The sequence below is a fragment of the Chlorocebus sabaeus genome, chromosome 21 (assembly GCF_047675955.1).
Source record: "Chlorocebus sabaeus isolate Y175 chromosome 21, mChlSab1.0.hap1, whole genome shotgun sequence".
Lineage (NCBI taxonomy): Eukaryota > Metazoa > Chordata > Mammalia > Primates > Cercopithecidae > Chlorocebus > Chlorocebus sabaeus.
The window spans coordinates 122,216,846-122,230,088 of NC_132924.1; the positions used below are offsets into that span (position 1 = coordinate 122,216,846).

Genomic DNA, 13,243 nt, shown 5'->3' on the forward strand with positions numbered 1-13,243 from the left:
ATTACTCTTGCAAAATTTTCAAAAGGGTCAGGCACTATTTTCTCCCGGGATGCCCAATACATTTGCAGAATTAACAGTAATCAAGCCCACAGTCCAGGTCCTCGCATAGTTTGGGTCTTTAAGGTCGGCCATCCCAGACTGAGGGGGCCTGACCCCTGGACCAGGCCGCCGCCTCTCAGCTTTGGGGCGGCGGCGGCCCCAGCCCGGGAGTGGCCCCGGCCGGTCCCCGCAGGCGGGCAGGAGCTCCGAGGCCATTGGCTGGCGCGCGGGCTGCGGAGGGGCGGGGAGCGCCGCCGAAGGGGACTGTTTGCTCCTACGGGCTGTAGATGGAGCTGTCCGGCCCCGGAGAGGGGGAAGGCGCCTGGAAAACGTTCTTCTTCTCCCTGGCCGGCCCGAGCGGGGAACAGCACTCCCAGGATGCAGTTTGTGTCAACACGGCCGCAGCCTCAGCAGCTGGGCATCCAGGGCCTGGGGCTGGACAGCGGGAGCTGGAGCTGGGCCCAGGCTCTGCCCCCGGAGGAGGTCTGCCACCAGGAGCCGGCGTTGCGCGGGGAAATGGCCGAGGGAATGCCGCCCATGCAGGTGGGAGAGCCCCGCCGGCGCCATGGCCGCGCTGCCGTGGGGGCGGGGCGCGGGCTGGGCCGCGGGACCGGGCCGCGCCGTGCTCCGGGAGCCTTGCGGCGCCCTCCCAGCTCCCGCGCCCAGACGAGGCCCGAGGCGGGCGGGGCACGGCCGGGCTGCGCGGCGGGCAGGGCGGAGCGGGCCCGACGCAGGCCCGGAGCGGCAGGCCTGGCCCGCGCGGCGCGGAGCAGCGATCGCCGGGCCCGAGTGCGGAGGCCCCGCGGGGCGGGGGCCGGGACAGCCCTTTCCGGGACCTGGCGGAGCTCTGACCCGGTGGCTGAGCCCCGGCTCGGGGCTCCCTTTGCGCCCGGCCGGCGGAGGGCTTCGAGGGCAGTGCTTCCGCCCGGCCGCTGGAGTGAATGCCTCGTTCTTGTTTACACGGTGGCCAATCTGACGGAGAGATTTTTAAAATGTTTGATTACCACCTTTCACCAAATGTAATGAGTAATTCACTCTCCCCCTGCACCAGCTGTGATCCAGGGAAGGGGCCTTGGAGAGGTGACTTTGGGGTCTTTCCTGCGGTTGACAAACTTGGCTGCATGTTGGAATGGCCTGGGCAGCTTTTAAGACTCCCGAACCCTTGCCTCTTCGCAGAGCTCAGGGTCTTTGCCGGGTGAGAGTAGCACCAGGCATTTCTTCAGGCTTCATCGATGATCTCCGTGGGCAGAACCAGTGCTCCAGAATTGGGTATAAAACCAGGGGAGGTGGATCTCAGAGAGGCCTGAGAGCTTCCCCAGGGAAGAGTCTCTGGGCCGACCCTGGGGCTGGGCTCCTCAGGGGCGCCTGTGCTCACCACCGGGTGAGCAGAGCCGGGTGCTAACGAGGGAGCCAGGAGCTGCTGTGCTGTGTTTGATCATTTTCAGAGTTAGGGCTTCAAACCTGAGAAAACTAAACTGGGCCCCGGGACTTTCTTAACTTCTACTGTGGACTCTGTCCCCTTCTGTGGGCTAGGGCGGATGGAGCCTCCGTGATGGAGGAATGGGTGCTTTTGATGGAAACACCAGCACCTCTTAATCAGCAGGGCCTGACAATCCTAGGGCCCTGCTCTCCACTCTGCCCTGTCCCAGAGCAGGTCTCAGGAAGCTGGGGCTGCTCTGAGTCAGAGAGGGGGGCTGCTCTGCCCAGATCGCCCCAAGCAGCAGGCCTCCCCTTTTCCTAGCCTGAGGGCCTCTTCAGCAGCCATCAGGAGGACAGAAAATGACACCTCCTCCTGTCCCAGGTGTGAAGGAGAGTCGGCTGCCAGCCCATGCGGTCCAGTGAGCCCTGAGTCTGACACCAGGTCCCAGATGACCAGTGAACTGTCACCAGCCGCAACCATCCCCTCTTAGCCATAGGTCTCAACCCTCAACTGCACCAATTAGTCTTCCCTTCTGGGGTGAGGGCTCTGTGCTGGAAGATAAAAGGGGGAGTCCCCAGGCCATGGGGCACCCCTTCCCCAGGAAGTAAGGAGGGGTCCCGGAGGAGTTTTTCTTTCTCTTGGTCCTCTTGGGTGTGAGGGACATCCCCTCTTCACCTTTAATGAGTGACCTTTTTTAGCGAACCTATTTTCAATTTGGAAAATATTTATGAAACAATAGTTGTATATGGAGGGGGGAAGCTGCTTTTCTGCCCTAGCTTAGGCTCTCCGGTCTTTCCCTTGACCGCAGCCCTGGTAGGAATCTGGTGGGTTTTTTTGTTGTTCATTTGTTTGTTCAGAGACGGAGTCTTGCTCTGTCGCCCAGGCTGCAGTGCAGTGGCACCATCTTGGCTCACTCCACTTCCCAGGTTCAAGCGATTCTCCTGCCTCAGCCTCCCGAGTAGCTGTGATTACAGGAGCCCACCACCACGCCCGGCTAATTTTTGTGTTTTTAGTAGAGACAGGGTTTCGCTATGTTGGCCAGGCTGGTCTTGAACTCCTGACCTCAAGTGAGCTGCCTGCCTTGGCCTCCCAAAGTGCTGGGAAGGTGTGAGCCCCTACGCCTGGCCAGGAATGTGTTTTTTGTTACCTGCAGCACCTAGAGCTGCCCCAGCTGGCAGTGCAGGGAGGTGCTGCGGAGTGACCAGCTGCCTCCTTGTGCTTCAGTTTCATCATGTTTAAGGCAGAGATCATCATTCTTGCCCTAACCTGCTGAGAGATTGCTGGGAAGATTAGCGTCAGATAACTTACATCAAAGTTCTTGGAAACATAAAACACTAGGCAAATACGAAGTTCGTCATTAAGCCTAGCTCTTGAAATCCGTTGGTCTATTCAGATAAAGTGGCCTGTGACATTTTAGGCAGGGGTCACAGCCTTAACTTGCTAAGGGTCAATGTGGGTGAACTAGTGACCAGCCTGACTCACCTTGGCAGGAGATGGGAGAGTGGTGAGTTGGGTGGGTGGGTGGGTGGGTATCTATTGCTGGGAGCATTAGTGTATCCTGAATTATGGGGGCTTGGCAGAAGAAAGACAACATGTAGCATTTGATTAGTTGACCCGTGTTCCCAGCTGACTTCCCCCGCTCACACAAGGTCTCATCCTGGGTTGTCGCTTTCTCCCTTCACATACAGGCTCAAGAATGGGACATGGACGCCCGGCGGCCGATGCCTTTTCAGTTCCCACCCTTTCCAGATAGGGCACCTGTCTTCCCCGACCGCATGATGCGAGAGCCCCAGTTGCCCACAGCAGAGATCTCACTCTGGACTGTGGTGGCTGCCATTCAGGCTGTGGAGAGGAAGGTGGATGCCCAGGCCAGCCAGCTGCTGAACCTGGAGGGCCGCACGGGGACAACCGAGAAGAAGCTGGCCGACTGCGAAAAGACGGCCGTGGAATTTGGGAACCACATGGAGAGCAAGTGGGCCGTGCTGGGGACCCTGCTGCAGGAGTACGGGCTGCTGCAGAGGCGGCTGGAGAACTTGGAGAACCTGCTGCGCAACAGGAACTTCTGGGTCCTGCGGCTGCCCCCAGGCAGCAAGGGGGAGGCCCCCAAGGTATGTGGCGGTCCCCGGGGCAGGGATGGAGGTGAGGAACAGCACAGGTGAATAAAATCCTTGGTTTCATTTTGTCAGCCCTTCTTATACACTTCTCTGGCTCCCTGTTTTCCAATTTCAATGTTCTTAAAGCCTGTTTCCACTGAAACAACCTGGTCTTGAACGTTCTACCCCAGCAAGGCTCACTCCATTCATTCCCCACAGTCTGCATTTCTGTCTGGGAGTCTTTGCTCTCGCTGTTCCTGGACTCCTCTGAGTTGTCTGATTGCGAGTTCCTGCAGCTCTTCACTCCTGGGTTTTCCCGCTTGACACCTACCAGTGACCATGTGTCATTGGCTGCCTTGGTATATGCTCGCCGGAATGTGGCTGGAATTGCACCTCAAACCAGGCTGCCTGGAATTGCTTTCAAGTCATGGTCACTGACCTCAGGGGGGCCCTTCTTAAAGTTCAGAACGCACACTCTGTTTCTTATTCCATTCCCTCTCCTGCTTTCCTCCCGGATCCTCAACACTGCTTTTCCTTTCACTAAGAGAATGGAGTCACTCAGAAGAGGCGTCCACACGCAGCCAGCTTGTTCTTCTGTCTGCTGCTCGGTGGCCACAGGCTCTACTTTCCCTTGTTCCTGTGGCTTGACGTCCCCTGCCCACCCAGGAGGTCACCCCGGCGTCTCTCTCCTTTCTCCTCTGAGTCATCAGCTCTCCCCTCTCTGCTGGGCTGTTCCCAGCAGCATGTGACTGTTCTGTCCTGCTATCCATCTTTTACAGAAAACCTCCCTGGGCCCTGCATCTACCTGCATTGGTGCCTCATTTCTCCACTCCTCTTTAGAGCAGAATCCCTTGAAAGAGTTGTCTATACTTGTTATCTCCAATTCTTTCTTCCCCATTTTCTCTCCTTCCCTCCCTTTTCCACTTCTCTTTATTATAGAATATTCAAATAAAAGTAGATAGAATAGTATAATGGGTCCCCATGTACCCAACTTCCAGCTTCATTAGCTGCCAACTCTTGGCCAGTCTTGTTTCCTCTAAATCCCTGCCGACTTCCCCACTTGCATTTTGTTTTGAAGCAAACCCCAGACATCAATCATTTCCTTTGCAAATATGTCAGTATTAGCTCAAAAAGTAAGGACTCTTTTTTTTTTTTTAAGTGATAACCTCAATGTTATTACCACCACCACCATAGTAAAAGCTTCATCCTAGATCACTATCTAGTCAGTGATTAGATTTTCAGTTGTTTCAATTAAAAAAAATTTTTTTTTTAGTTTGAATTAGGATTCAAGTAATGTCCACACATTATGTTTGAGATGTCTCTTAAGTCTTTTTTAATCTGCAGGCATCTCTTCCATCTATTATTTTTCCTTTCAGTTTATCTGGAATGAATTGGGCCATCTGTCCTGTTTTGCATCTCATTGTCTGGATTTCACTGATTGCGTCCCCTGTGGTCTCGTTTCACATGTTCCTCTATTCTCAGTATTCCAGTTGATTGGTAACTGGATCTTTCTGGAACGCACTCTGATCAGGCTTTTGCACACTAATGATGTCCGTGGTGTTACAGCCAGTGGTCGCTTCTCAGTCTTCATCCTCCCTGCCCCGTCAGCAGCATTGTGTGTAGGTGACCAGTCTCTCCTTGAAACCCCTTGCTGTGGCTTCTGGGACACCTCTCTCTGTTGATTCTTTTCCTACCTCACCAGCTGCTCTGTCTCACTGTTTGCTAATTTTGCCTCCTTTGGCCAGCTTTCTTTTTTTTTTTTTTTTTTTTTTGAGACGGAGTCTGGCTCTGTCACCCAGGCTGGAGTGCAGTGGCCGGATCTCTGCTCACCGCAAGCTCCTCCTCCCGGGTTTACGCCATTCTCCTGCCTCAGCCTCCCGAGTAGCTGGGACTACAGGCGCCCGCCACCTCGCCCGGCTAGTTTTTTGTACTTTTTAGTAGAGACGGGGTTTCACCGTGTTAGCCAGGCTGGTCTCGATCTCCTGACCTCGTGATCCGCCCGTCTCGGCCTCCCAAAGTGCTGGGATTACAGGCTTGAGCCACCGCGCCCGGCCCTTGGCCAGCTTTCTAATGCATGGAGTGGGCCAGACCTCTGTCTTGGCCTTTTGCTCTTTATTCACTCTCCTCCCTCATGACTGCATCCCGTCTCACAGTCTTTATTATTTATTTATTTATGTTTGAGACACAGCCCTACTCTGTCACCCAGACTGGAGTGCCGTGGCATGATCTCGGCTCACTGCAACCTCCGCCTCCGGGGTTCAAGTGATTCTCCTGCCTCAGCCTCCCTAGTAGGTGGGATTACAGGCACCTGCCACCATGCCGGGCTAATTTTTTGTATTTTTAGTGGAGATGGGGTTTCACCATGTTGGCCAGGCAGGTCTTAAACTCCTGACCTCAGGTGATCCACCCGCCTCGGCCTCCCAAAGTGCTGAGATTACAGGCGTGAGCCACCGCGCCCAGCTAGTTTCACAGGATTAAAAGCAATCTGTATGCTGTCACCTCCCAAACAGATGCTTTCTCTCCCCTGCCCCCTTTCTTTCTATATGTTGCCCAGCTTTCTTTCTGGAATGCCAGATTCACATTCCTACCTATTAATTCATTTGGATGTCAGTAAATCTTAGATTTAACATGTCCAAAGTGAACTGTGGGCCACCTGCCTGGGACCTGTTCTACCTGCAGTTGTCCTTATCTCCATTGATGATGGATGGTTCCATCCTTTCAAGTGCTCAGGCCAAATCCTTGGAGTCATACTTGTCTCCTGTCTTTCTCACACCCTGCTTCCAGTCTATTAGTAAATACCCTGAGTTTTCTTCAGAATATATCCGCAACCTGGCCACTCCTCACCACTCCACTCCCGTCGGCATCGTCTGGTCCCAGGCCCCATGGTCTTTCATCTGATTTTTGCCATGGCCTCCTGGTGGGTCTCATTGTCTTCATCCTTGTCCCCCCAACCCATACAGTCTATCTTAACACAGCAGCCAGAGCGATCCTTTGAAAATGTGAAGCAGTCACATCACACCTCTGCTTAAACCTCCCAGATGGCCAGGCACGTTTTTAGCTCACGCCCGTAATCCCAGCACTTTGGAAGGCCGAGCAGGTGGCTCATGTGAGGTCAGGAGTTCAAGACCAGCCCAGCCAACATGATGAAACCCCACCTCTACTAAAAAATACAAAAATTTGCTGGGTGTGGTGGCAGGCGCCTGTCATTCCAGCTACTCAGGAGGCTGAGGCAGAAGAATTGCTTGAACCTGGGAGGCAGAGGCTGCAGTGAGCTGAGATCTTACCACTGCACTCCAGCCTGGGTGACAAAGTAAGAATCTGTCTCAAAAAAAACAAAAATCACCTCCCAAATGGCTTCCCATCTGATTAGAATAAAAGCGCATGTCTGTTTATGGCCCACGCTCTCTTTCCCTGCCTCTCTGACCTTTCCATCCACTCCCTCCTGCCCGCTCCCATCTGTGCTGTTCTGCCAGCACACCACGCGCGCCCCCAGCTCAGGGACTCTCTGCTGAGAAGCTCCTGCCCTGAATATCTGCATGACTGTCCTCGCCTCCTCTTCCATCAGGGTCTGCTCAGGTGCCACTTCATTAGCAGGCCCTTCCACAACCATCCTGTATAAAAGAACTACGTCCCCTCAGCACTCTCTTCTCTCTGCCCTTACTCGAATTTTCTCCAAAGCACTTTTGCCATTGACGTCTTAAATATTTAAGATCTTCTTCTTCTTCTTCTTTTTTTTTTTGTTGAGACAGAGTCTTGCTCTGTCGCCCAGGCTAGAGTGCAGTGGCGCAGTCTTGGCTCACTGCAACTTCTGCCTACCGGGTTCAAGCGATTCTCCTGCCTCAGTCTCCCAAGTAGCTGGGATTATAGGCACGTGCCACCAGACCTGGCTAATTTTTGTATTTTTTAGTAGAGACAGGGTTTCACCATGTTGTCCAGGCTGGTCTCGAACCCCTGACCTCAAGTGATTCATCCTCCTCAGCCTCCCAAAGTGCTGGGATTACAGGTGTGAACCACTGCACCTGACCTTAAGATATTATTCTTAAGTATAATATTCCTTTTTTTGTCTTCTTGGTTAGTTTTCCCCAACCAGAGTGTAAATTCTGCTTGGTTGCCTGCTGTATCCCTGTGCCTGGAATGGTACCTGGCTTAGGCTGGTATGCAAAAAATGTTTGTGGAGTGTCTCTCTCCAGCTGGAGAGCTAACAGCTTCCTGGCAGGGACCGGGTCTTGTATGTCTCCGTGTCTGCTGAGGCAACCAACCCGATGACTTTGCCAGAGGAGTTGTCTGACGTTACTCATTGAGGCTTCACAGAACTGAGTTGTAATAGTGGCTCTGGTTCCTCTGCAAAACATTTCCTGGCACTGCACCCACAGAGGCTGGTTTTCAGTATGGTTTTGCATACGTCGCTTGTCTAGCACAGTCAGCATCCACGTACACACTGCCCTTTTCTTTTGTCTGTGCTGTGTGTCTCAGCGCATAGCCTTGTGTGGCACTGTGATGTGTTCTGTGCGTTGGATTAGGCATTAGAATAGACTTGACTTGACAAGGGCTCTTACAGAATAATGAAATGGTTTTGGGGTCTGGAATCAAAGGACTTACGTTTAAATCCTGACTTCGCCGTATACTGGTTTTGCTTTTTGTTTTTCTGGTACGGTCTCACATTGTCATCCAGGCTAGAGTACAGTTATACAATCATAGTTCATGTAACTTTGAACTCCTGGGCTCAAGCAATCCTTCCACCTCAGTCTCTCAATTAATTAGGACTACAGGCACATGCCACCACACCCAGTTAAGTTTTTTATTTATTTTTATTCTTTGTAGTGACAGAGTCTTGTTATGTTGCTGAGGCTGGTCTTGAACTTCTGGGCTCAAGCTGTCCTCCTGCCTCGGCTTCCCAAAATGTTAGGAATATAGGTTGAGGCCTGCATGAGGCCTGCTTATACTGATTTTCCTATCATTGGTCAAAAGTGTTTTTTGTTGTTTCTGGGCCTCCTCAATTCCTCTTTTGAAGGAAGTGAAATATAAACAGTTCAGTAAATTCCCAGCTGCTTTCTCTGAGTTTCAGGGTTATTGTCAATAAAATGAAGATGATAATATGCTTACTTCATGGAGTTGTGAGGATTAATTAACTTTATTTGTGGGACGACACTATGTAGATTGTTGTGTTAGTTACCTGTTGCTGTATAACAGATTACCCGGAAACGTAGCAGCGCAGCCTAAAAAAATAATTATTTATCATCTCACCATTTCTGTGGGTCAGGAACTGGGGAGCAGCGTAGGTGAGTGGTTCTGGCTCAGAGTCCCATGAGGTTACGGTCAAGCTGTTGAATAGGGCAGCAGTTATCTGAAGGTTTGACTGGGGCTGAAGGGCCTGATTCCAGCGTGGCTCACTCACTTAGCTGTTTGGGGGAGGCACGTGGTCTTGGGGGAGGAAGGAAAAAGTAAAGAAGACATGTGCCAGATGGACGGGAGGCAACATAGTTACAGGAACCAAGCAGGATAAAATTCTAGAAAGACGATCTGACCTTTCAAAGAGGTCAAAAATGTTGAGAATTTCAACAGAAGGTCGCTGATGATCTTCCAGAGTGTGGTTTCAGAGAAGGGAGGGTACAGAGGCAGACAGAGTCTAAGGGGGTGAAGAATGCGTAGATGGTAAAGAGGAAAAAACAGAATGTGTCTCTTGGGAAGTTCCCAGTGAACGGAGAGGGCAGAGTGACCTGAGCGAGCAGCGTTTTGCGGGAAGGTTTTTCTGAGGTTGGAATGACCCTGAAGGGATGGAGCCAGTGGAGAGGGAGAAACTGATGATGTCGATGTGAAGGATTATTTGGATTAAGCTTCACAGGCAGGAGGTGGAGGAAGAGGTGAAGGGCACATGCTGGTGGCCTTGGACTGGCAAGGAGAGGGGCAAGGAAGGAGCCTGCCGGCGCCTACCTGAGATCAAAGACAGACAGATGTGGGAGGTCACTTAAAGGTCTAGGAGAATGAAATGTTTGAAACAAGCCTCCCGGGGAACATAGCAAGGTGTCAGCAAGAGACAAACAAGAAGCTTCTGAAGCAGCCATGAGACAGCAGTATGAATTGGTGGTGGATGTATTCTGTGGAGTTCTAGTAACAGAGAATTAAAATGAAGAAAGGGGACTGGGTGCGGTGGCTCACACCTGTAATCCCAACACTTCGGGAGGCCAAGGCAGGCAGATTATGAGGTCAGGAGATCAAGACCATCTTGGCTAACATGGTGAAACCCCGTCTCTACTAAAATACACACACACACACACAAAAAATTAGCCCGGTGTGGTGGTGCGTGCCTGTAGTCTCAGCTACTGGGGAGGCTGAGGCAGGGGACTCGCTTGAAACTGGGAGGTGGAGTTTGCAGTGAGCTGAGATCGTGCCACTGCACTCCAGCCTGGAGATAGAGCGAGACTCCGTCTCAATAAATAAATAAATAAATAAATAAATAAGTAAAAATAAAAAAATAAAGCGAAGAAGCCGGGTACAGTGGCTCATGCTTGTAATCCCAGCATTTTGAAAGGCTGAGGCAGACAGATCACAAGCTCAGGAGTTCGAGACCAGCCTGGCCAGTATGGTGAAACCCCGTCTCTACTAAAAATACAAAAATTAGCCGGGCATGGTGGCAAGCGCTTATAATCCCAGCTACTCGGGAGGCTGAGACAGGAGAATCACTTGAGCTCGGGAAGCAGAGGTTGCAGTGAGCTGATATCATGTCATTGCACTCCAGTCTGCGTGACAGTAAGACTCCTTCTCAATAAATAAATAAATATAAAATGAAGAAAGGGATCTGTATTAATTTTCCCAGGTTGGGGCTTTTCCTGCATCTGGTGGAAGGTCCAGGAGTTAAAGGTTCTAGTTCTGATTGTAAAGATGGACAGTGAGTTGTCAGTCCATAGGGATGGAGCATGACACTGAGGTGTAGACATCACACCTACACGTGGCTTTCTCAGAGTTACAAGCACCTGGTAAAAGGGCTGACATTTCTAACTTACATAAAGGTGCTGCCCACTCACCACGCTGAGTAGCGGTAGCTGTGCTGTTGACTTTGGTGTCTTTTTCTAACTCACCCCAAGGTGCCATACAGGCCAGTTTTGGCCCGGTAAATGAGATACGTAGACGAATAGACTGTAATCACGGGATGGGGGAGGACCGAGGGGTTAGATTTCAGACTGAAAGGCTGGTTCAGTCGGAATGTGAAAGTGGTAAGAGGGAAGGCTGTGTGTCCAGAGAAGGAAGTTCAGTTATCAAAGTCATGGAAGTGAAACGATTTTGGACAATCAGTCCAAGCTGAGGTCGTGCTGGTGAGTGGCCGAAGTGAGTGACTGCAAACTGAAATCAGCTTTCTGTAACAGATCCGAACATACTTGTCATCAGTCTGACAAGTGACTGACACCACGCGATGACTCGGGCTGCAGTGGAGCTTCCGCGTATTGGCACCCACTGTGCAGCACACTCAAGTATTTATTGATTCCCTACTGTATGCTCCTTGATGATCAAGATAGAGTAGTGAACGAAGTGGACCAAGGTTCTGAACCTTAGCACAGGCCTCAGATTTTACATGCTTTGCTGACAAAGAGGTAACTGTGTACACAGAGGTGACCTGACCTGAAATACAGGTTTGGTAACCAGGTTTTACTCTACTTGGCTCACGGATACCCACTCTGAGAACCTGCCACCCCTGTGTCACCCTGAATACCAAAAGAAGCATATTGACTGCTCTTTACCCTCAGGTATCCAGTTGACTTAAAAGTGAAATAACAATAGATGTAGCTAAATGCTATTTCTAAAAAGGCAGGGTTGACCATCTGTGTTATTGAAAGCATGAGAAGGTCCGGGACAGAGAGGACTGACTCCACAGAGATGGACGTTGGGGACTGGGGAACCACGGAGAGCAAAGGCCGGGCTTTGGTGGGGAGTGGGTCCTGTGGCCCGCAGGAAAGGGGAGGTGGTGGGGAGGAGCAGGCAGGAGGCGCTAGATTAACCGCTTGTTGGCTCAGGTTCCAGTGACTTTTGTCGACATTGCTGTGTACTTCTCCGAGGACGAGTGGAAGAACTTGGACGAATGGCAGAAGGAGCTTTATAACAACCTTGTGAAGGAGAACTACAAAACCCTCATGTCCCTGGGTAAGGACGCCTTCTCTCCTCTTTGGTGAGCCATCTCTGCAGAGGGTTGTGAAATGCTTATTCGTCCACATTAGCACCGCCTAGGCAGGTTGTTTCATGTTTTTATGTAATGGAAACTCAGAAAACCATTTGCTTATAATGCTAGTAAAATAGAACAGTTTACAATAGGATAAAAATTTAAAACCCAGTAACAGGGCCCATTACCATAGAACTCAACGTTACAACACTACCACGTTGGATTACAGTAAAACAGCACCATTCGCGCCTCACCACGCCCCACATCCCAGCAGTCCGGGGTGAGCCATAGCTGGTCTCATGTTGGCTTTCAGAGGCCAGCTCTTCCTACAGTAGAAATTTGGGAATCTATCGACTCGTTTTCAAGGTTCTTCATAAGAGATTACCTGCCTAACTCGCATAACTGCTGCCAAAGAGGGACACCCAGGTGGAGAGGGGGAGATGGGGTAGCGGAGAGTTCTCCTGTCCCCTTGCTGGATGCGTTGGTCAACTTCACTCAGTCTTTCCCTCCCTCCTCCTCACTTCCAGACGCTGAGGGCCCAGTCCCCAAGCCAGATGCTCCGGCCCAGCCTGAGCCCAGGGAAGAGCCTTGCGTGTGGGAGCAGCGCCACCCCGAAGAGAGAGAAATCTCAATGGATCCTGATGCAGGTGATGGCAGCAGAAGAGTGCAGGGTCCAGGGAAGGGCAAGAGAGGACAGCTGGCAGCCTGCACCACTGTGTGTGCACCATGGGGCGAGGCTCTTGGGTGGCTCCCAGGGGCCAGTTCGGCCACAGTTGAAATTTGGCGGTCCCTTACAGGAAGAGATCTCAGGGCTCAGAATAGCACCCTGGATATTTGCCGTTTGGTTTGTTAAAGCTGCATAGCTCTGGACTCACAGGTAAGCTGGGTGGAGAGATGAGGAAGGGCTTAGGCTTATGCTTCTGCCCGGGCCTGACGTGGAACTACAGGGAGAGGCCCCAGGCCTGGGCTCAGAGAGGCTGACAGAGGAGGGAAAAAGCAGTCTGCGGCACATGCGGGGTTTCGCCCCGGCCCGTCCCGTCGCTTATTGCTCAGCCTAATGTGCAGCGTCATTACCTCATTCTTCGGCCAACACACGCGGCTTACCTGCAGGCTTGCCCTGCAAGGCACTTGACTCACTCAAGAAGGAATCTTAAGCCTGAGGAAATCGGGCCTGTTGAACACATCACACTTGATGAGCTCTTGCTGGGGTGGAAGGCCTAGGGTTCTAGGCCTGCCTCTGCCTTGGAAATCCTTCCTCAGGGCCAGCTTTCCTGAGCATTGTTGGACTAGGTGAAATCTGGTGCTCAAACTGTGTTCTCTACTTCATTGGAGGAACTTTTGCCGGTCTGGGCCCTCTGTCCTCTCTTGTGATTTTGTTTTTTGTTTCTTTGAGATGGAGTCTCACTCTGTGGGTCAGGCTAGAATGCAGTGGCGCAATCTCAGCTCACTGCAACCTCAGCCTCCTGAGTAGCTGGGACTACAGGCATACGCCACCACGCCCAGCTAATTTTTGTATTCTTAGTAGAGACGGGGTTTCGCCAT

The 13,243-nt window shown here is 51.8% G+C and overlaps 1 protein-coding gene across 1 annotated transcript in view; it reads left to right on the plus strand.

Annotated features, from left to right (window-relative positions):
* Nucleotides 1-293: 293 nt before the first annotated feature.
* LOC103227188 (zinc finger protein 282) overlaps nt 294-13,243 on the plus strand; it is a 30,495-nt gene continuing 17,545 nt past the window's right edge. Inside the window, exons 1-4 of the mRNA XM_007983358.3 lie at nt 294-582; nt 3,148-3,567; nt 11,559-11,685; nt 12,229-12,348. Of these exons, the coding sequence (XP_007981549.2) occupies nt 418-582; nt 3,148-3,567; nt 11,559-11,685; nt 12,229-12,348 (832 nt within the window). The 5' untranslated portion in view covers nt 294-417. The remainder of the gene's footprint in view (nt 583-3,147; nt 3,568-11,558; nt 11,686-12,228; nt 12,349-13,243) is intronic.